At 36.5% G+C, this 25,392-nt stretch overlaps 1 protein-coding gene across 1 annotated transcript in view; it reads left to right on the forward strand.

Annotated features, from left to right (window-relative positions):
- The window catches only part of ZnT86D (solute carrier family 30 member 7), a 115,653-nt gene extending 94,624 nt beyond the window's left edge, over positions 1–21,029 (forward strand). The window contains exons 10-11 of the mRNA XM_090385163.1: positions 341–490; positions 20,745–21,029. Coding sequence (XP_090241289.1) covers positions 341–490; positions 20,745–20,792 — 198 coding nt within the window. The 3' untranslated portion in view covers positions 20,793–21,029. The remainder of the gene's footprint in view (positions 1–340; positions 491–20,744) is intronic.
- Positions 21,030–25,392: the final 4,363 nt, after the last annotated feature.

A 25,392-nucleotide genomic window follows, 5' to 3' on the forward strand; every position in this document is an offset into this window, starting at 1 on the left:
TAAGTAGTCATTTGTGGAAATCCATCAGTTACTTAATTTTGTATTTAAAAATTCTGGTTAATATCATAAACCTAATTCTTGGTTGAAAATTTTCAAATGATATATGGTTTATTTTTGTAGGTGCAAAACTTGAAGCTAGTATCTAGAGCAAACATATATTTAAGAACAATTTTTATAATGTGACAAAATATTGACATTAAATGAATTGTCAAATTTGAACATATGAAAGCTGAACTACTGTTTCATAATCAAACGTGTAGTTTAATGACTAACAATTCTGAGTGACTCTCAAGAGACCGGTTTGTATTAGATTGTTATAGAAATTATTGGTTCATTTTAGGTAATGCAGTTAGAAGGAGTGTACAGTGTACAAGAACCACATTTTTGGACGTTATGCAGTAATGTTTTCATTGGGACCATCAAACTAGAAGTGGCATCCACTGCTGATGCCAAATATATTCTGAGTCACACACACAGCACTTTTACACAGGTGAGTTTTTAATTTGTGCTTCTTATCAATATAATAATTGTTTTTTTCATTTGGCTAAAAATACCATTAAAAATTTAAAAGTGTAATAATTAAAAAAATATATATTTAATTATGTGTGACATTTTCCTTCATTATTTGACATATCTTGTATTATTTAATAGATATTTTAAAAAATAAATATACACGAGGTTGGCAATAGCCATGAGAAGAGACAGTCACCAAATTGTGATCTGAAGTGCCTAAAGGACCTCTCACTTCGACCGTGTACTTAGAAGGGTTGTTTGTGAGAAAAAGATCAAGTGTATTGGTTGTATGATTAGGATTGTCTGGTATTCTTGTAGGTAAATGAACAATCTGTGCAAGGTCATTAGTAATTGCAAAAGCCTCAGCATCTCGACCAGCTGGGTCAGTGTGACTAGAAAACGGAAGCCAGCTGGAGTTGTGAACATTAAAATCGCCAAGGAAAATTACCTCACTGTTAGGAAATTTGGACTGGAGAAAGTCAAGTTGCAAAGAGAGGAATTCAAAGAGCTCCAAGTGATTAGTGGAGTTGGGAGAACGGTAGAGACAACAGATGAATTTGACACAGAGGTAGAGAGATTTTAAGCCAGAGAAGATCAAAGAGAGGAGTTGGCAAACCATATGATGGAAGCTTGTTTAGAAGACCTTTATGCCAAACACGATCGAAAGCCTTTGAGATGTCAAGAGCAACTACTTGTGTTTCACTGAACCTTGTTGTTCGGTGAAACACAAGTAGTTGCAAGAATGCAAAATGGAATGACCTGCGAGACTTCTTTTCTTCTTTTTCTTGGTCGGATTACTGTTTCAAAACTTCTGATGTGAATGTGTGCTCAGATCGTGTCAGTGAAATTATTCTTGCAGGAATAGAATCCTTTATCCCACACTCCACTTTAAAATCTCATCCTTTATCTAAACATTGGTTTTCCAATAAGTGTGCTGAGGCTGTTCAAGAGAAGAATGTTGCATATAATAATTGGCTTGTTTCTAATTCTTCAGTTTCATTTTCTGCCTACACCAAAGCTCGCAACAATTGTAAAGCAGTTATTAACCAGTCCAAACTAGAGTTTGAACAGGCAAAGAGTAGAAAACTTGCTTCTTGCCCTAATGGTAGCTGAACATTCTGGTCTCTTGGCAAAGCTATTGGCCGCAACTTTTGCCCATCTCTGCTCCCACCTCTTTCCAAACCAGATGGTTCTGTTGTCACTTCAGCCAAGGATAAAGCTGACCTGCTAGCATCCCATTTTTCTTCCAACTCATGCATTAACGATTTTGGTAAAACACCTCCCACTATTCCCAACACGCTCCATTCAATGCCTCCTGTGGTCTTCCGTCAAAAGGATGTCAGAAGGATTTTGACGAATCTTGATGCTAAGAAAGCTCCAGGTCCCGTTAGTATTTCTCCACTTGTTCTCAAATCCTGTGCTCCTGAACTTACTCCTATTCTTTCCCGCCTTTTTTCACTTTCTTATTCCAAAGCTGTTTTTCCTTCTACTTGGAAATTTGCTCATATCCAGCCAGTTCCTAAAAAGGGTGACAAATCCTTCCCATCCAATGATCGTCCCATTGCAATTACTTCTACTCTTTCTAAAGTAATGGAGAAATCAATTAACCGCCAAATTTTAAACTACCTATAAACCTTCTGTCTGATCAATGATCGCCAGTATGGATTCTGTCAGTGTCGATCCACTGGCGATATTCTGACTTATGTTACCCATTTATGGACTAATTCAATGGAAAGGTTCGGTAAAACACAAGTAGTTGCTGTTGACATCTCAAAGGCTTTTGATCGTGGCATAAAGGTCTTCTAAACAAGCTTCCATCTTATGGTTTGCCAACTGTTTTTAGTAATTGGTTATCCACTTTTCTCTCTGATCGCTCACTGAGGGTGATGGTAGATGGCTCTCTGTCTTCTAACTTCTCCACTAATGCCGGTGTCCCCCAAGCTTCAGTTCTTTTCCTCTTGTATATTAATGACCTTCCATTGACTGGAAATCCCATCTATAGTTTTGCCGATGATAGCACATTGCATTCCACTTTCCATTTTGAGAAACCTTGTCCTGCTCAGTCAGCTTCAACTTCTCGAGAATCTGCTACCAATTCCTTAAATGCCGATCTTCAGGTAATTCTCCAGTGGGGCAAAGACAAAATTTGGAAGGGTCGAAAACAACTTAGTTGATTTCAACCCTTCCAAAACTCAGTCTTGTCTTATATCTCGCAGAAAGGATTCTTCTGCTCCTATGCTTATCTTTAGTGACACTCCGATTTCTAGGCAAAATGATATATCTCTTTTGGGGATTACCCTGACTTCTAATCTCTCTTAACACAAGCACATTACAAATATTGCTTCTTCTGCATCTAAAAAACTTGGTTTTCTCTTTCGCTCTCGGTGTTGCTTTTCTTCCAAACAGCTGCTCACTCTGTATAAATCGCAAATCCGCCTTACCATGGAATATTGTTCCCACATCTGGGGTGGAGCCCCCAAAACCTCTCTCCGGCTTCTTGATTCCATTCAGAAGAGGGCAGTTAGGTTAATTAATGACTCATCTCTAACAGAGTCTCTCCCTCTCGCCTCCTCCGTAGCCAAGTGGGAAGGAGCAGCAGTGTGTAGCACACGCTTCTTGATTAGACCTGGGTTTGAGCCCGTCACCACCAAATACAGAGGATGAAGAAAGATCAGGGAATGACCACCGCATATCCTGGAGCAATATGGCCTTAGTTGCTAATGCTCCTAAAAACCAAATAACAAACAAACAGAGTCTCTCCACGCGCTGTCTCATAGATGCACTGTTTCTGCTGCATGCCTCTTCTACAGATACTTCCATGGGCACTGTTCTTCTGAATTGGCTTTTATAATTCCCGCTCTCTCTTTCAAAACAGTCTGAACACGTGCCGCCAACATCCATTTACTGTCCAACTTCAAACTCACAGAACCAACTGTTCATTTTCCTCGTTTATTCATTTAACTGCCGTTTCCTGGAACAACCTTCCTTCATATGTATTCCTGAAAATTACGGTCTACAGAAGTTCAAATCCAATGTCAACAAATATCTTCTTTCATCTTCTCAACCTCCAACCCAAGCACAGTACTAAGTACTATAGGTTCTAACACCTCTCTTGTTTGTGGTTTACATAAAAAAAAAAAAAAAATACAGGCTGACCTCAATTAATGCAATTAATTTGTCCCGCAAGTGCATCGTGCAATTTGGAAACGCATTAATCAAATATAATAATCAATAGGAAAAATTATAATTGGTCCTTTATCTTCAGGAATGTTCATACCTTTTAAATAACTATTTATCTATACCCTATAAAGATAATGAAAATAATTATGGAATTAAATGTTTGTTGCATAAAACATTTGGTTTCCAGTGCATTGCGGAATATTTAAAATTTTTGAGGGAAACACAGCTTATGGTGCAGCATAAGCCATGGGCTTTCTTGCACCGTTCGGCCGTTACTAATACTAATACTCGACATCTGTTGGACACAGCGCGAACTACTAGCTCGAGTTAGTTCACAGTTTCAACATTTCTTATTAAGTTGTTTGGACTCAACTACTTAATAAATAGAACTGTTAGGAACTTTTGGTCTAAGTGTGCCGTGAAAAATTTACTGAGACACTAAGGCTGCCATGAACCGAGAAATTTTGGTAACCTCTGACATAAAATACACAACAAAGAAACAGTTTGTTACAGAAATGTTTGAACAGAGTCGTTTGATCAGTGTTGACTTTCTCTTTTCATCAGTCAGTTTCTGATAGCCGACACCAATCTTCTCTGGGCCCTGGCGAAATAAACATCGCAGACCTCAAAACTTTTGTTTGAGGTTCTCTGCTATACGAGAGATTTCATCTAGTTCTTTTACCGTTAACTCCTTCGTGGTAACATTTTCATCTGGCTCATTAAAAATTAGAATTTTTAAATGCAAGTCTGCATTGATTTTATTAGCGGGAGACAAACAAGTAACACGTCTTCTTCTGATGGTTGCTGGAACACACTGAGGCGGGCAGCAGGCAAACATTTGTTTATTGTCCCTCCGACACATGGTTAGCTTAATGCGTGATTCAAATCTTTTTCAACTACCATATATAAAAAAAAAAAAAAAAGATTGCGTTAACTGGAAATCTGTATTGTGTAAAGTGAAAAGTGGTATAATTTTTTCAAATAGAGTTAACTGAAAAACGCGTTAATCGAACTGTATGTCATTGAAAAAGATAAAATATCAAACTACTAGAATCATTGTATTATCATAACTTGATGTCTGCAAGTTAAACAACAAATTAAAAAAACTGGGATGTTTCAAAAACATCATTGTATTTTAATAACTATTCAGGGAGATACTGCACAGGTAATGCAATGGTCTTAATTCTCACAACAGAATAAACTTGGCTTTGCAATGAGTTGACCTAGTAGCACTGCTTTCAAACAGATTGCCTCTCCAGATTAATTGGTTATTTGTTTAATAGATGAGACTCTTTAACCGCCTGTTTTAGGACTAACTGGTCTCTCATTACATGGAAGGTATTTCTAGTGACAACATGCAAGCAAAACAGTTCTAAAGAAGTTGTCCAATGTGACCTGTCATGCAGTATATAAAATCAGTTTTCAGAGTATTGTAATGTAGCTAGAGCCATCTGTTGAAAGTAGTGCAATACTAGGGCAACTCATTAAGAAGGTCGGTTTGTTCTGTTTTGAGAAGTATATAAATCATGTTTAAATCTTGCTGGCTACAAAAAAGGCAAGATAGTCCTTATAGATGTTTACAGATGTAAATAAATTCAATTATTTGTGCTTAATATTTACTGATATATGCTCCTTTAAAACTTCTCAACCACTGTGTATTGTGTTTAAAATCTGGGATCTCTCAATCCCAGAGGGTGCTATGGGTTCATTAACCATAGCTAATGAACAAAAAAAAAAAAAAAAAAAAAATAGGGTTAGAATTCAAAAAGAAGTGCAAGGCTGATAGCAACTTAAGTAAAGAATAATGTGTAGTGATGAAGCTAAGTCACTTTTTCTGGTTGGAAATGTATGTATTTCCAACCACCAGAATTGGGAATTATGGATGAATTGTAAGGTGAATTAATAGAGTTAATGTACATTAATAATGAAACCAAATGTACAACCTATCGCCATAGGTTGTACATTTGGTGAAACCAGAACTGAGAAAGCTGGCATGGATAATTTTGCTCTTAAACAAATTTATCCAAAAGCTGGTTGATATTTGAGATCCTGATTTCTGTTGATGGTAAGATGTGAAATGTCTCTAATGTAATATATTTCTCTTTTATTCAGCGCTTCTCTGGGGAGAAAATAATCAACTGATCTATATAAAAATGGTGGTTTCCTGTGTCACAAGCAGGATCCTAACTTATCTATCAGTAATTTGTTAATTGTGAGTGTGGTTATCCAAAGATGAAAGAAAAATTCAATTGCAGAATGAAACTAGTACAGAATCTGAGCTGCTCTCTTGTATGCACTTCACAGTACCTCCTTGGCCCTGTGTGTTGGCCTGTTCAGGCAGTCTTTTGTTGTGAAAGCTTCCATAAAAAGAATAAACTAGGTAAGAGCACCTGAAGGAAAAAGTGAACATAAGGTATGTGATTCTTACCCCAGTATCCATTAAATGTCTGCTCACAAAGGCATGGAAGTTTATGCAGTCACTGATTTCAAAGCCCACCACATTATTAATATCTGACCTTTCATGATGTTGCAAGGGGTATAAAAATCTCCTCTAGATGAAAAACTTCTGAAAATGAATTTATAGACAATCTTAATTCATACATGAAGATTATAAAACTTATTCTCTCTTCATTTCAAGGTGAACGTTGTACCCAGTTCATGCAGATCTTTTGCACTGAAGTTAAAGGGATATAAGTTGCAGTTTCCTTTTATAAAGATTCTCTTTTCATGAATCTTCTTGTAAAATTAAATCTAGAGATTAGATTAATTTTATATTAACATACATTACCATGATTCAGAGTTAATTTATTAAGTGTTTTTGAACTAATTATGCTAAATTTGTTGTTTCAAGACCCTTGGTGGATCTCATCATCAGACCAATACATGAGCTAAAATTAGTGTAAAATAGAATAAAAGTGGCAAATTAATTTATGAACATATGGCAGTGGCAAAAGAGACAAGATTATGAAAGCTAATTTTACAGAGAATAATAAAATATAGTTAAATAATAATATTTCTTGGGTTGTGATCATGCTGATGGTGAGGATTTCCACGCTAATTTCAGAAATATTCATGGCCCACTTAGAATACAAATTTCTAGAAAAACAGCCCCTCAAACCTAAATTCTGGAACAGATACACAGATGATATAATTGCTATATGGAGCCATGGGGCAGAAGAATTGAACAGATTTTACAATGCCCTCAAAAGCTTCTACAGGGATGGGGTACACTTAAATAGAAAGGGTGCAAGAATATTTGCTGATAGAAGCAGTGCACGATTCTTACACTGCTTCTATTACAATGAGCAGCAGAAGCCTGGAAAGCAAGGCAATGGACTGCAGCTTTTCCAGGACTGCTGGGAGTCATAATGAAACAAATAAATACCTGGGCTCCATTAGAGTAACTAAGAGTAGTAACAGGTGCATGTATACTTGCATGTACACCAATGCTAGGAGTATAGTTAATAAATTTGATGAGCTTGAAGTGCTAGTCAAGGCATCAAAGGCAGATATTGTTGGGATATCAGAGACATGGTGTCACACAGACATAAGAAGTGCAGAACTGGAATTTGGGGAGTACAATGTGCACAGAAAGGATAGACAGGACAGGAAAATAGGAGGGGTTATGCTGTAAGTTAAGAAACACATAAAATCTAAGGAAGTGCATACAAATGATGTTGGTAGACAATGCAATGTTGAGTCTGTTTGGTGTAACATAAGCACTGGGAAAGGAAAAATGAGAGTAGGTGTGTGTTATTGGCCTAATGAATCTGATGAATATAATAAGCAATTGTGCAGAGAAATAGTGGGCCAGTAAATCAGAATGTCTTATAATGGGGGATTTTAACTTTCCAGATATCGACTGGAAATTGTGAGTTGGTCACTTGCACACTAGCAAGCCTTTTGTGGATTTATTGGATGACTGTTTTCTACAGCAACATGTTCGAGAGGCAACCAGAGGGAGTAATACTCATTGATCTGATCTGATTATTCATGAATTAAGAATTTGCAGATAAAAGAACCACAGTGATCACAATGTACTGAGGTGGGAATTACTTAAAGATGTAACTATCATCAAGGCTAAAGGGAAGGGCTATTGCTTTTGTAAAGGCGACTACAGGGGTCTCAGACAGTTAAATTCTGTACAGTGGGGTCAGCTGAAGATGTTACCAACATTGAATTCTAAATGGGAAGCCTTCAGGGACTTAATTTTGGAGGCTACTAGGCTTTTCATTCCAACTAAGAAATACTGTTCAAGGTTTAGGCCTAATTGGATGTGAGATGAACTAAGGCTCGTGGCAGAGAAGAAAAATGTAAGGGATGCGTATAAAGTAGCAGGTGACACAGAAGTCTATGGTAGATATAAACTAGTCTGTGGTGAAGTCACAAAGGAGGTTAGGCAGGCAAAGGCAGATTATGAGAAATCCTTGGCAAAGGATGCAAAGAAAAACAGCAAAGAGTTCTTTACTTATGTAAACTCTAGAAGGAAAGGGATGAATCATATTGGACCACTTAACATAGATGGGTTGACTATTAATGATCATGCTCAGATAGCTGATAAACTGAATGAGTATTTGCATCTACGTTCACACATGAGGAGTTATTCAATGAGGGGAGTTCCAGAAATTTATCTTACTCTAACAGGGAGCTAAGTGATTTTGTAATAACTGAGAGCAAAGTGGATGAGAAATTGTTGAAATTAAACATAAAAAAGGCACCTGGGATTGACGGGATCTATCCAGTTATATTAAAGGAGGCAGCAAAGGAAGTAAGCAAACCCTTAGCCATAATTATGAGAGCTTCCTTGGACTCAGGGGAGGTCCCCATGTACTGGAGGTGTGCAAATGTATCACCAATTCACAAAAAGGGTTCAAAGGGCGACACAAATAACTATAGACCTGTTAGTTTAACTTGTGTTCTGGGGAAAATAATGGAATCACTGTTTAAAGAAGCATTGCAGGATCATCTAGACAAGACTGCAGTAATAGTTAAGACTCAGCATGGGTTTGTTAACCCCTTCCCCGGAACATTTTTTTCTGGAAAATGTGCCATAACGGATTGACTTCTTTTATTTTACATATTAAAAGTATGCATCATGCGAATACTTATTGTATAGTTTTTTTGTAGAAAATACATGGGAGTAATTAACCCATGTGGGCTGTCTCGAGTTATATCGTGTATGATATAACTCGGGACAGCCCAAAATTATACAAGTGTGCAAATTATACATATTTTTTTTATAAATTAGCACTTGAGCTAAAAGAAAGGCACAGAAAAAGTATTCTTTACTCATTTTATAAATAAATTTAAAAAATCAAGTGGAATGTACAAGCAGTATCCTTCCTCCACAAGCCGTAATCACGAACTAACTACATTTTGACACACGGCTGCCACAAGTTGACAGGCGAGGTAAGTGTCACTTATGGGTGGCAGTACAAGAGGGTGCCAAAATATTTTTCGATATTGTTTTTGTGAATTATTTTTGTGGATTCGGTATTCTGCATTTAGGATGGCAAATTATATTTTGCTTACTGGTGGCACAGGAACGTGTGATACTGTTCTTACATTGCTCTACAATATAAGTAAAATGAAAGCCAGTCGTTTGCTGCCAGGCATACGAAAATCCTGAGAAAACTCGGGATTTACCTGACTAATGCAAAATTTGCCAGATAAATACCAGAAAAAATACGTTTCAGTCCTAAATTTGGTGGTATTATTGTTTGCTTCTGGTATTATTTATCCCAAGATATTTCGTGAAGTTCTAAATAACATTTAAAACTAAAAACAAGATATCTCGGGATAATCCATGAAGGGATTAAAGGGAGGTCTTGTCTGACCAATTTGATTGGATACTATGATGTGGTCACAAAGGAACTGAATGCTAAAAATAATTTTGATATCATATACTTGGATTTCAGGAAAGCTTTTGATACTGTTGCACATGGAAGACTGCTGTACAAATTGGAGAGGTATGGCATTAAGGGTAAGTTGCTACAATGTAGCAACTTACCCTTAATGCCATACTCCACTCAACCTCCCGTGAAAAATGAATTGTTAGGTGGGAGAATTGACAGAGAGAGTGTTAATCAATGGACACTGCTTTTTGTGGACAAATGTTATTAGTGGAGTTCCCCAGGTGTTGGGCCCATTGTTGTTTTGTATATTTATCAATGATATTTATGAAGGTATATCAGGTTTAATGTCCAAGTTGACAGATGATACAAAGGTTGGTAGGGTTGTTAATGACAGTAAAGACAGTATGCTACTCCAGCTGGATTTAGATAAGTTAGGCAAATGGACAGGAAGTGGCAACTGAAGTTTAACATTGAGAAATGCAAAGTACTGCATATGGATAGCAATAACCGAAGAGAAACGTATCAACTGTGTGGTACTACACTCAGAGAAGTGGAAAGTGAAAAAGACCTGGGGGCAATTGTGCAGTCAAATATGAAGTTCACTGAGCAGTGCAGATGGGCTGCCCGGGCAGGTCATTGAGTCTTGTCAATAATATATAGAAATTTTGCTGACAGGGATGTTGATTATCCTGTTATACAAGGCAATGGTCAAGCCACACCTAGAGTACTGTGTACAGGTCTGGAGGCCTCATTTTAGGGAGGATGTAGAGTTGCTAGAATGAGTACAAAGAAGGGCAACAAGATTGGTGAGGGAACAAAGGGGTGCTCTTACCAAGAAAGGCTTAAGTTCTGAAAATTGCAGTGCCTGGAGAGTAGGCACCTGCGAGGTGATCAGATTGAGGTGTATAAGGCCTTGAATGGGTTGAGCAAGCTGAATGCTGATGGGATTCTTCCCCTTTCTCAGATTAAGAACCTGAAGGGGGGGACACAGATTCAAATCGAGGAAAGACAGTTGTAGAATAGATGTGCGGAAATTTGCCTTTAGCCAGCAGATAGTTGATTGGTGGAACAGACTTCCATCTTTTGTTGTGGAAGTTGATAGCCTAAATAAATTTAAGCTGAGCTGGACAGGCATTTGGAACAAATGGAGGGGTGAAATACGAGATGTTTTTTTTTCCTGGTTGATGCTGCATAAGCTCGCTTTCTTGCATCATATGCCCCTACTAATGCTAAGTGTCCACCGGAATAAAATTCGAAGTATAAATTGAGAACAGAGGCAGCTTATATCTCCTGGACATCTTATTTACTAGAAAACCCATGTAAATACAAATGGAAGTCTACAAGAAACCAGTGGATACAGGCATCATCCTGAATTATAAATATTGCCATCCCCACTGCAATGGAGAAAACTTCCAACAAGAATTAGAAGCAATCACCAAACTTGCCGTAAATAATGAAATTCCCTATCCATATCATAAAGAAAACAAAAGAGAATAGCATCAAGGTTTTCAACCAACTGTCATTACTTTTTTAACCATTGACTGCCAGAGACTTCTCATAATCTGCCTTGGCTTGCCTAACCTCCTTTGTGACTTGATTGCAGACTAATTTATATATACTATAGGCATCTGTATCACCTGATAATTTATATGCATTGCTTACATTTTCTTCGCTGCCACGAGTCACATCAGTACATATGACATCCATTTAGGTCCATACCTCAAACTGTATCTCTTAGTTGGTATAAAAAGCCTAGGAGCTTCTATGATAACATCTGCGATTGCTTGCCATTTAGGATTTGCTGTTGATAACTTCATCAGTTGGTCTCATTGCATGGAATTTAGAAACTGTCTGAAACTGAAGCCTTTTCCCATTGCCTTTCAGTGTAGTTACAACTTTAAGAAAATCCCACATCAGTAAACTGTGGTCACTGGCACCTAGTGGTTCTTTTATCTGCAGATTCTTAATGCACAAAGAATCACTGTTGACAATCACATCAAGAGTATTGGTCTCTCTTTTGTTGCTTCTGTAATGTGCTGCTGTAGAAAATAGGCATGTAATAAATCCACAAAAGTTTTGTTAGCCTGTGAGTGACCAACCCACAAATTCCAGTCAATAAATATCTGGAAAGTTAAAATCCCCCATTATGAGATATTCTGATTTACTGGTTCACTATTTCTCTGTACAGTTGTTCGTTGCATTCATCACAGTCATTTACCCTCTAACACTCTTATTCTCATTTTTGTTTTTCCGGTGCTTATGTCACCCAAACCTGACAGAGCATTGCACTGGACACCCATGTCAACTGAATGCATTGCTTTAGATTTTATGTGCTTCTTAACTAAGACCATAACCCCTTCCTTCCTCCTATCCTGTCTGTCCTTTCTGTATATGTTGTATTCCCCATATTCAAATTCTGCTCCCTTATATCTGAGTGGCACCACAACTCTGATATCCCTACAATATCTGCATTTGTTGACTTGACCAACACTTTAAATTCATCAAATTTATTTATTATGCTCCTAGCATTAGTGTACATGAAAGTATACATGCAAACCAAAACCTGTTTTTGCTCTTAGTTACTCTAACACACCCCAAGTATTTCCTTGTTCCATGATGACCCACAACAGGCCTTGAAATCCCCAGTATCTTGAATATTATAATCTTGCTGGTTGAACTATAGACCTTTTTCTGTTTATGGAGTTGGAGCCATAATGTTTGGTGTAGAATGTTTTAAATTTTCTCCCTTTGTATGGTCCATGGATAGAATTGCTGTGTTATCAAAATTCTGGACATTCTAACAATGTAAAGCTAGCAATGCTGAGTCTGATTTATCCAGCCTCTCATATTATATATCTTTTTTATGCTCTTCAGATTCTCTTCCAAATAGAGAAATGCTTGTATAATGTAGGCACCATCACAACCACAATCTTTTAAATTGGGCCTTTGGGATGGGATTAACAAAGTCACTGGCTGGATGTTGAACTCTCTTCAACATCCTGCCAGTGAGGATGAGTTTCAGGGAGGATGAGCCTTCGTAGAGGATGGCATCATGTTTTCTGGCTTCTTTGGTTATATTCTCACTGATGCCTGGAGAGTAAGGGATGCAAATGTTTGTTCTTTTCTCAGATGGTATAGGTTGATTGGATGTACTAATTGTGTGATTTATTGTTTTCTTGATCACATGAATTGGGAATCCATTATCTATGACTAGTTGTGACATAGAAGACAGTTCCTCTTTTAGAGTGTCATCTTTGCATATCTGAATGGCCCTCAGAATATATGATTTTAGAATGCTTGTTTTGGTCGAGAAACAATAAGAGAAGTTGTAGCTAACTGTGAGGTTTGTATTCATTGGTCTTATATATAGAGATGTCTGTATTTTCAGGAATTTTTAGATAACCTGATGTTTGGGAATGGTAAGGTCCTGTTTTCTGTATCTACCTTGGATTTTATGGCTGATTGAAAAGTTTTGGGGATATCGAAAAATGCATTAATTCCTCAATACCATGGCTACAGATGGCAGTGATATCATTGACATATCTTCCAGTTAAGCTTGGAAGGTTGTTTTTTTCAAGAAAGTCATTTTCTTGTTTGGTCATGAATATTTCTGCTAAAAGCAGAAAACAAGACTTTCCATTGCTTAGTTCTGAAACTTTGATATAGAAGGACCCATTGAAGGAGAAATAAGCTTTCCTCATTGATAGGGCTATGAGTTTAGGACACCTGAAGTAAATATAGTTGTCCAAAAAATGTTATTAATACATTTTGCTTCTTCTAAAGGTATGATAATAAGTACAGAGTAAATATCAAAGGATTCTAGATGTCATTTTGAGTGTTTTTTAAGGTTAAAGGATTTTGGGAGAGAAGTTTTTTTTTTTTTTTTTAGACATTTGGATGTCTTTTGTCGAGGGCAACAGCTGCCATGAATAAGGAGTGTAACTGGAGAACTGACCTGTTTGCTTTTATGTTGGCAAATGGATATGGGGGTTCTAACTTGTTTGAGTTCAATTTCTTATGTAGTCTTTGTCTGTATATTTCGTATCCAGACAAATTATTTGAGTTTCTGCTTCACTGTATATCTTGTAGTGGCAAATGATGCAAGAAAGCAAGTTAATATAACATCAGTCAAAAAAAAAAAAAAAACTACACACTTCACTCATCAACACCCTCCAAGAATCTGTCCAGTTCTTCCTTGAATTTATTCAAACTATCCACTTCCACAACAACTGATGGAAGCGTGTTCCAACAATCAACCATCCACTGGCTGAAGGCAAACTTCTGCACATCCAACCTGCATCCATTCTTCCTCAACTTGAATTTATGCCCCCTTATGTGTGTAGTGTCAGTAAGAAGAAGATGCCACCAACATTCAGCCCACTCAATCCATTCAAGGCCCCAAACACCTCATTGAGATCATCCTGCAGGTGCCTAATCTCCAGATGCTGCAATTTGCAGAACCGAATCCTTTCTAAGTAAGAGCACATTTTGTTCCCTTCACCAATTTGGTTGCCTTATCTGCACTTGTTCCAGCAGATCTCTATTCTTCCTGAATTGTATACAGGGTTGCCTCCAACTCTGTATACAATACTCAAGATGCAGCCTAACCATAGCCGTATGCAAAGGGATAACACCTTCTTATGCCTGCTAGCAAAATTTCTGTATATCATTGACAAAACCCCATGAGCTCAGAAGATTTTATATCTAACTGCACAATTTCCTCCAGGCCTTTTTCATTTTCCACTACCCTGAGTTTAGTACCACACAGCTGATAAGATACTTTGGGATTACTGCTACTGATATGCAGTACCTTGCATTTGTCAATGTTAAACTTCAACTGCTATTTCTCAGACTGCTGACCCAATTTTCCTAGATCTTATTGCAGTAGCTCATCCTGATTATTGTTGTTAACCAACCTGTTGACCTGTGGATCATCTGCAAACTTAGACATTGTCTGATATACCTTCATCAGTATCATTAATAAATATTGAAAACAACAATGAGCCCACCACTGAACCCTGGGGAATTCTACTAATAACATCAGTCCACAAAGAGCAGTGCTCATTGATTATCATTCTGTTTTCTTCCACTTAACCATCCCTTAATCCATAGTAACTTGCCCTTAGTGCCACATTGCTCCAATTTGTATAGCAGTCTTTTATGTGCAACTGTGTCAAAAGCTTTCCTGAAGTCCTAGTATATGATATCGAAATTGTTTTTTTGCATCCGGTTCCTTGGTCACTGCATCATATTTGTTAGACAAGCCTGCCCATTAATATATCCATGCTGTTGCTGTGGCAGCAGTATAATTGCATTCCTACCCAGATGGTACTGCATTACATCTTTAAATTTTCCTTGAAACAAATGGTAAGCTAACTGGTCTATAATTACTCATGTCACTTTTTTATCCCTCTTTTTGAATTGAGGATACATTCTCACATCTCCACTGAATACAAGGATACTCTCATAATTATGGCTAAGGGGTTGCTTACTTCCTTTGCTGCCTCTCTTAATATAATTGGATAGATTCTATCTGCTCCAGGATAGAATACAACAACAATTTCCCTTCCACTTTCCTTTCAGTTATCACAAAATCATTTAGTTCCTCGTTAGAATTTGATAAACTTCTAGCATCCCTTTCCCTAAAGAATTCCTCATGTGTGAATGTAGATGTAAAATATCTATTCAATTTGTCTGCAAACTGAGCAGAGTCATCAACAGTTAACCCATAGACGTGAAGTGGCCCAATATGATTCAAACCCTTCCTTCTACTTTTAAGTATAGAAGTCTTCGCTGTTTTTCTTTGCATTTTTTGCCAGAGATGTCTCATAATCTACCTTAGCTTGCCTAAGCTCCTTTGTGATTTGATTACTAATTCAAATCAAAAGGAACTATGAAGCCCAATAAGTCCTATTATTATAATAATCTTAAATTATAGGAGAAAACCTCATACCTTTTTAGTAGGACTATTAATCTCTCAACCCTCAATCGTGAATGATTATAATATGAACTTACCCTCTCCCCTTGTGCATAGTCATAAATAAATCAAATTAAAATAGCTATTAATTAAAATAATCATGCCTTCAACTCTCATATCATGTCAAGGGAATCAGAAAGAATTATGGAAAGATGGTGGCCACCAACCTCCAAAAAACTAACCTTCTCATAATCTACCTTAGCTTGCCTAAGCTCCTTTGTGATTTGATTACTAATTCAAATCAAAAGGGACTATGAAGCCCAATAAGTCCTATTATTATAATAATCTTAAATTATAGGAGAAAACCTCATACCTTAAAACCTCAACTACCATGAGAATTGAAAAACAATTGTCGTAAAAATCTAAAAATAACGAAACAAATAAATATCCATTAATTCACACATAAATTAAACTTTAAAACTGTTTTTTAACTTCTTTTAAGAGACCACCTTATTCGGTTTGTTACCGTGTTCACAAGAAGTACAAAAGTGCTTTGCGAATGATATCCCCCCCAATGTATGAATTACTATTCATGCATGCACGTAAGCATTCACGAGTCAGAAATATTACGAGGTCTGCATTATTAATAGAGTCAACATTTAATCTAATTTCTAATGTTTCAGCAATTAATAATTTAAAATATTCCCGCTGTTTATTAAGAACTTTTGATTCATTAAAAAGGAACACATGTCCATCAGTGATTGCATGAAACGCAAGCTCAGAGGCACCCGTCCTACCTGCCCTAACTGATGCCACATGCTGCTGTACCCTTACCGAAAGTAAATTTTGGGTCGAGCCAATATAAGTAGAATTGTACCCACCACAAGAAATATTGTAAACAATATTGTGAGCTTCCATGGTAGGAACTACATATGCCCAACGTTTCAAGATGGAATGGAGCTTACTCTTGAAACATTCATATATGTCCCTTCATATTGGTAAAATAATTTTCCAAGAGTTATGATCTTAATTCGGTTAAGGACTCACTGTATGCATGCAGTAGCTTTGCTATGACATGGGTGACTATCAAAATAACTAGCCTGTTTAGTTAAACATGATTATCCCTTAAGAAATGCTGTGTATCCTTCAGAATTCCATTTCTATCTAAATGTCTCGCCTTTTGCACTCTTGATCGTTGTCTTCGTGATTTTCTGTTTCACTGAAGTCATACCAACTGGTATTTTTGTACCAACTTCCCTCTTAGAACTACCTGTATGTATTGGCACTTCTCCAATCCAGAGGAAGCTCTCCCGAGTCCAATGATTCTTTCATAATTAACCTTGTAGGTTCAGTGCACTCTCTCTCTCACCACGTTCCTCAAAGTTACTGTGCATATGCTATCAGCTCCAGAATCCTTTAGCCATGAAGGTTTTTCTAATAAACAATCTTTTGGTATTTTACTGTTTAGTTTTCACTTCCACAGCCTATCCTCACTATGAAGAGTGTTTTGTCTTGTAAAGGTCAATGCAAAGTTCCTATTCAATTCATCAGCAGTTTCAATTGAGTTGCCTAATACTTTTCCACATCCATTACACAAGGGTCTTATCTGATTCATTTTCTTTTCTTTGTATTCACATACATAAAAAACTCCTTGCCCCTTTTCTTTGCTTTTTTAGCCAGTGATATCTCGTATTCACCCTTTGGCTTAACCTTCTCTGTGGTTCTATTACAGATCAACTTGTAGCTGTTATAATCTTCAGTACTTTTCACCACTGTAACTTTCCATAATTCTAACATAATTCTTTGTAATATTCTATAATTCTAATATACGCGGACTCTCGATTTACCGGGATCGGATTAACCAGGACACTTCAAGATTCCCAATAAAAAAAAAATAATAAAAAAAACCAACCAGAAATCATAAAATTCAAGTAATAAATAGAATAGGTATAAGCATATGTTTTGCAGGTCGTAAATAAGTAGCATTATAAGTCGGCATTGGGAGATTATTGTGCCTATTATCTTGCAACCCCCGCTGTCTTCACATCCGCCGCTTAAAAAAAAAAAAAAAGAAGAAGAAGAAAAAGAGAAGAAATGTTTAGTTTGTTTTAGTGCTTTGCGTCGATTGTTGTGTTTCGTTGCACCGCAAAAAGACAAATTTTGTTTCGTTATTTATGTCAGGAATGTCTTTTTTTTTTTTTTTTTAGAAATCGCGAAAATGATGGGTAAACGCAAAACAGTTGCTCTTTCAGTTAAACAAAAACTTGAAATTATTCAAAAGTTTGAAAACAGTACATCCATTAAATCTCTAATGAAACCATTATAATGTTGGTGACCAAACCATATGCAACATCGTAAAAAATATAGGAAAGCTATAGACTTAAAATTGGCATCACAAAAAATAAAGAGAAGCATTGTATTGGACACACGAGGAGTGGGCGGTAAGTTTTTTTTGTTTTTTTATCTATTGCCATATTTTTTTACATAGGTTGCTGAACATTTTTCGATACAGTAAGTCCCCGACTTACGCAACTAAGAATTTACGTAAATTTTTTTTCACTCAAATCTTTTTTTTTTTTTTTTAGGATTGTAAAATTTAAAACGAACAAAAAAAAAATAAAATAAAATAAGCAATCAATAACTACGATCACGGCACACACAAATTGCACAAGTGAGATATGGAGTAACCAGCAAAAAAATAAGAAAGAGAAGACACTTACAATTTATTTAAGTGTAGTTTTAGTAATTTAGTTAAGTGTTTTTTTTTTTTTTTTTTTATATGACTAAAGATTTCAGTGAAGGGGACACACATTTCACCATAATAACGTAAAAACCCACAGAATTCTAGCTATCGGTATTTTTGCAAATGCAATAAGATCGAGTTTACTACCCATTTATAATTAGATACACGAACAGAAAAGCCCAGTAATACGGAAAGTGCAAATTGTTTTTATTGTTTTATGGTGGTGACCTCCAGAAATGTGCTTTAGCAAAATATGAGCTCATGCGGGGTGATAATAGTCAATTTGGATCAGAAAATTAAACTAATAAGGATGTATGAAAATGGTCAAACATTAACAAGTATTGCGCTGAATTCAGATTTGTCAATAATAATATAGTAGCAAAATGTTATTAGGCATTCCCGAGTTATGTAAAACTCGACGAAGTAAGAAGTCCTGGAATGTATCCCTTGCGTGTGTCGGGGACTTCTGTATTTTTGGATTAACCGGGAAATGAAATCGATTATCCGGGATTTGTTTTTTACCCTCTATCCCGGAAAATCGAGAGTCTACTGTATTATTCCTTTCTCTGTTGCCTGCCTGCCTGCCCAGAATCAAGAAGTTTAGTGTTCTGATTCTGGTTCATAATGGTGTTTTGCTATCAGTTGTAGTATGTCACAAAAACTGTTACTTTCAACTCTGAAATGAAGGTGACGTGTCAGCTATACCTTGACATATCAGTTTCTGTGTTTCTATTATGACATATGTGTTTGAATTTGCTGCTTATTACAAAGTAACTGGTAATTCAAATGTTTATGAAAAATGTTATACACCTGTTTCATTGCTCGTATCCAGAGTGGCAGTAATCATAAATATACAGCTATTAACAAATTGTTAATAGGTATACATATCTGTGTAATGTACATTAAACTACAATTGTGAAAGTAACACTTTAAAAATTAAGCATGCAATGTGTCAGTTATTATTAGGTGTAAATGCACAGAATTCCAGAATAGCCTATTAACGGATGGGAGGTGTTAGCTCACTTTCATATAACTGACTCTTGTATATCAAAAGACTTGCAGATATGTTGAAAATCCTTATAATGGTAAGAATGGAAATTTTTGTTAATATTGCAGTGTCATAGGCTGAACGTTATTTGTGAGACCTTGCAGGTAGTAGCACAGTTGATATAATCACCATCCTCCTCCTCCACACCAGATGGAAAAAGCCTGGATTTAAATCCTGTCAGTGACACAAGGAACTTTTCTGTGCATTTTTTCACAAAGTGGATTAGTTAGTTGGCCCCAGGAAAGGTTAGCATGGTGTGTTTTCTCTTGGAAGCTCTTGCTTTTTAGTTCAGCAAACTGGAAAATTGGCCAACTGAATACACACATTTTATAGAACAATATACTGACACATCATAACCCCTTTTAGCCCCTTTGCTTTGGCACAACACACATCCGTATAGTCATACCACCACATGAATGAACTCGCAAGTCACCACTAGGTGCAGAGTAAAAGAGTGATGGAATGATTTCATTTTTAGATTAATTTTGAACAAAAGTAATCTGATAAATGTATAACTAAATATACAGAATTGATTCAGATTCATTTCAATCTTGGTCTATAATAGAAATATAATATCTGCATCCACCCTCGTTTATCCTACTGCTCTAATCCCTCTACTTCTTAAATAGACTGTCTATGGCATGCCCTTGAATTCGTTTTCAGTGTTAGGACTGCAGATACACATTATTTGTGATACTGTTATACACTTCCATTAAAATGCTTGCATCTTTTTTTTTTTTTTTTTTTTTTTTCCAGAAATTAAGTCTGTTCAGTTGGTGTACAAGGTGCATCTTTATTATATTTTTCAAGCCTAATGTAGAACTTATAACACATCATTCTGACATTAATGGAGTATCTTTTCTGATAGAACCCATTGTGTGGAAAAGGTTCTGAACTGTTTTAGTACTTCACTACTGCCGAAACAGTTTATATCCCATCTTGATGGAAGGATTTCTATGAGTTTATTTTTCAAACCATGGCTGAATGTTGGTTTTGCCTCCCAGAAACTCTGGATTCTCATCACTAAAAGATAAATAGTTCATACAATACACGCAGTTTACAAACACAAATACTGATGCCTCTCATGACCCTAGTGCTCATTTCTAAACCCATCCCAGTCAGCAGGTGCACTCATCATGATGTTATACACTGCAATATTTATTTTTTAATTCAAAGTTTATATTATTTTATTCCATTGTATTTTTATTTCATTAAGTAAAAGTTGTCTTTCTGAACTTCTTTTAAAAATTATTAGAAAGCATTCTTTATTTAAAACCATTATAATATTAAATCCTTTATTATTATTATTATTATTTTATATCAGTCTGTTGATATATTAAGCAAATAGTTGTACTTTAAAGACATAACTACCTGCGCCAAAATTCCATGGCTTTATAAATTTTTTTTGTATATTAATTTTAAGTCCTAAAAAATAGTATGTGATGGTGTTTATTAATTTATTATCCTTTATCCTCTCTCCCTCTATAGATTGGTGTAAGGCAACTGTATGTCCAGATAGACTTTGCTCCTATGTGATAGGAAGGATGATACTCCCGTAATCATGTGACCAACTAAAATTTTTTTATAACAGTCTAGAATTTGGCCATTCTGGTAGTACTTTATATTCAGCAGTTAACTATTAAACTGCTCTACATTCCCCAAAGACCAGAAACTTGCCGTACCAATGATTTTGGACGTATTAAAAGATTTGACCATGTTGGGGGTGGGAGGATACAAAGAAAACCTTTTGTTATTAAAAAATAATAATGTGGACCTTTGTGATTTCCTTGTGTATCTCTTTATCAGCAACATAATACATCAACAACTTCATTTTAGCACTTTACTGGTATAAAATGGTTAAATTACACATTTTAACAAAGTAGCAAATTTTTTTGTGTGCAAAGTAGCCCTCCTTGCACACAAAAATACATCAAGTAAAATCTTTAAAAGTTCATTCTGCTGGGCCTCCTGTAATTCTACCTCTTTCTTCTAAACCACTCCAATTGTATGTATGAACTGGTCAACATCTGAACCCAAATCTTGTCTTCTCAGCCCATACAGTACTAGAATACTATTGGTTACAGTAACTGTTTATTTTTAGGATTACCATTAAAAAAAAAAAAAAAAAAATTCAAATGCCCATTACTTTATATATGATAAGCCTTGCCTTTTTTTTTTTTTCTTTGGCCGTTTACAATTTAAATTTGTACAGTGTAGCAGCAAGATTTGTCATGATTTTTGTCTTTAGTTCCAGCATAAGTGTACTGAAATGTATTCTTTAGTGTATTGGTTCAGCTTGTTCTTGTTTAACTGAATGTTCTTTCAGTCCACGTACAAAAGTTTTAGTGTGATTATCTCTTGAGTGGTACTCCAAGAGAATATAGTTTCAGCTCTGGTTTGGATTGAAATCCCATGAAATTCTTAAAGGTCTGTTTGACTGGGCTGTATTTAAGTGGTCTCAGGCAGAGGGAGTAGAGCCCCTCTGGTGATTTATACATGTTTATATACAGACGTGTGCATAGCACAGAAGGAGCTAATGTACTTTAAAACGGACAAACCATTTTCTTTCTTGACCAATCAGTTATCTTATTGCATAGAACAAAAGTTTTTCAACAGCTTTTGTTAAAACCTCATTTGGTATTGACTAGGCAGTAATCACATGAAGTTTTCAAGGTATTAATAACTGTGCTTGTGAAGTGTTGGATAAACAGTACATGGATAGGCATCTCATTGGAAACAGTTGTGGTTTGTTGATTTTTCTCATCAGAAAGAGAAAAGGTATATATGTCAGATATTAGTGGTAGTACTAACTGTCGCAACTGCTGTCAGTGAAGAACTGTTTGACAGTTTCAAGCAAATATTATTTTTTTTAAATTAAAATGTTAATATGATCATTGCAGATTACAAGTACGAGGATGTTTGAATTAATTGTGTCCAAATATCAGAACTAGTGAAAACTGGTTCTGATTATAATTTTTGTCAATATACTATTTGACAAAAATTATAATCTGATTTCACTTGCCAAATGTTAACAATATAATTTTATTGAGCTAGTTTTTGGCCTGGTGAACAGTAGAAGTGTTACTTATCAGATTATACGGTAATTATTATTAGTAGTAGTATTAATGTCAAATTCTAGACTGTCATATGCAAGAAAGCAAGCATATCAAGTATCAGCCAAAAAAACCTTCCACATCTAGAATCTCACTAATATTGTACATGACACTTCCATTTCACCTTCTTCTAATATGGCATCTAACAGGTGCCACTTTTTAAAATTATTTATTTTTTTCTAATTCCTTCTACACATAACTGATTAATTAATGGAGTGTTTTCTACTTTAATTTCAATATACTATTGAATTATAAGAAATTAATTTTTTGTTTGGCATATATTAGAAACAAGGCAAGCAAAAGCATATGCCTTTTTTATGGGCAACTGCTATTCCTGCATGGCATCTGTGAGACAGCCTCTTGTTGTCCTCCCTTCTTGTTCCAGCAGCTCCACATTCTTCCTAAAATGAGGTCTCCAGATCTGTATGCAGTAATCAAGATGTGGGCTAACCATTGCCTTATACAATGGGATAATCACCTAATTATCCTGCTATCAAACTTCCTGTATATAATTGACAAAACCCTATGAGCTGTTCTGGTTGTAGTAGTAGTAGTAGTAGTAGTGGCACTTGATGCAAGAAAGCAAGTGTAGGAGCTTATGCAGCATCAGCCAAAAAAAAAAAAAAAAAAAATCACACCATACCCTCCAATTGCCTGTCCAGTTCCTCCTTAAATTTATTTAACCTATCAACTTCCACAACGACAGATGGAAGTTTGTTCCAGCAATTAACCACCCGCTGGCTAAAGGCAAATTTCCGCACATCTATTCTACATCTATCCTTTCTTAATTTGAACTTATGTCCCCGTAGGTTCGTATTCTGAACAAGTGGGAGGATCCCATCAGAATTCAGCGTGCTCAACCCATTCAAGGCCTTATAAACCTCAATCAGATCACCGCGCAGGTGCCTAGTCTCCAGCCACTGCAATTTGCAGAACTTAAGCCTCTCTTGGTAAGAGGATCCCTTCATTCCCCTCACCAATCGTGTTGCTCTTCTCTGTACACGCTCAAGCAAATCTACATCCTTCCTAAAATGAGGCCTCCAGACCTGTACGCAGTACTCAAGGCGTGGCCTGACCATTGCCTTATACAGAGGGACAATCACCTCCTTTTCCCTGCTAGCAAAATTCCTATATATCATTGACAAAACCCCATGACCTGCCCTAGCAGCCTGTCTACATTGCTCAGAAAACTTCATATCTGACTGCACAATTACTCCCAGGTCTTTTTCATTTTCTACCACCTTAAGTGTAGTACCACACAGTTGGTACGTTTCTCTGGGGTTACTTCTACCCATATGCAGTACTTTGCATTTGTCAAGGTTAAACTTCAGTTGCCACTTCTTAGCCCATCTGCCCAAATTATCTAGATCCTGTTGCAGTAGCACACTGCCATTACTGTCATTAACAACCCTGCCAACCTTCGTGTCATCTGCAAACTTCGACATTAAGCCTGATATACCTTCATCAATATCATTGATAAATATACAAAACAACAGTGGACCCAACACCGAACCCTGTGGGACTCCACTAATAACATTAGTCCACGAAAAGCAGCACCCATTGATTACCACCCTCTGTCTTCTCCCACTTAACCATCCTTTTATCCATTGTAGCAACTTACCCTTAATACCATTCTGCTCCAATTTGTACAGTAGTCTTCCATGCGCAACAGTGTCAAAAGCTTTCCTGAAATCCAAATATATGATATCAAAATTATTTTTTGCATCCAGTTCCTTTGTGACCACATCATAATAACCAATCAAATTTGTCAGACAAGACTTTACCTTAACAAACCCATGCTGTGTCTGAATTATTGCTGCAGTCTTGTCTAGATGATCCTGCAATGCATCTTTAACCAGTGACATCCATTATTGATGTGAAGTTGCTCAGACAACTTCACATCTTACTGCACAATTACCCCCAGGTCTTTCATTTTCCACTACCCTGAGTGTAGGACCACACAGCATTACTGCTATCCATATGCAGCACTTTGCATTTATCAGTGTTAAGCTTCAGTTGTCATTTCTCAGCCGATCTACCTTTCTAGATCCTGTTGATGTAGCATACTGCATTACCCACCCTGACAACCTTTGTATCATTTGCAGACTTTGACATTAAGCGTGATATGCCTTTACCAACATAATAAAGAAAACAAGCCCAACACTGAACCCTGGGAAAATCCAATAAATACACAAGTCTTTGCTAGTCTGTTTGTAGCCAACCCACAAATTCTAATCAATATCTGGAAAGCTGAAATCCTCATTATGATATTTTGATTTACTGGCCCACTCTTTCTTTGTACAGCTGTTCATTGCACTCATCAGAGTCATTAGGCCTACAACGCACTCCTACTCTCATTTTTGCTTCCCCTTTGCTTATGTCACACCAAAATGACCCAACATTGCACTAGCTGCCCATGTAAACTGGATACTGTCTTTGATTTTATGCACTTCTTTACTAAAAACATAATCCTCCCTTCCTCCTATCTTTTCTGTGTATGTTGTATTCCCCATATTCAAATTCTGCATCCCTTATATCTGAGTGACACCATGTGAAATCCCAACGTCTGCATTTGATATCTTGACCAGCACTTCAAATTTATTTACTATACTCCTAACATTGGTGTATATGCAGGTATATGTGCACTTGTTTTTACTCTTTTAGTCTTGTATGGCTCCCAGCAGTCCTTGAAATCCCCAGCACCTTGCTTTAGGCTGCTGCTCCTTCCAATAGAAGTAGTGCAAGAACCACTTTCACCTCTGCCTGCAGCTATTCTTAAATCTATTAGTCTTTGTATTCCCCCAAGCTAGCAGTTTTCTGACCCACCTAACACTGCCTCATTAGCATTGGCAAATATTCTTGCATCCTTTCTACTTAAGTGTATCCCATCCCTGCAAAAGCAGTCTCTCTCTCTCTTGTTAATAAGCACAGACCACACCGAGAAAGATTCTATCCCATGATCCCAGCAGGGCTGAATTGATTGACAAGGCTCTCATCATATACTCTCTCCTATCGGGTCTGCC

Source organism: Mastigoproctus giganteus, chromosome 1, assembly GCF_048544385.1.
Source record: "Mastigoproctus giganteus isolate SK-2022 chromosome 1, ASM4854438v1, whole genome shotgun sequence".
Taxonomy (NCBI): Eukaryota; Metazoa; Arthropoda; class Arachnida; order Uropygi; family Thelyphonidae; genus Mastigoproctus; species Mastigoproctus giganteus.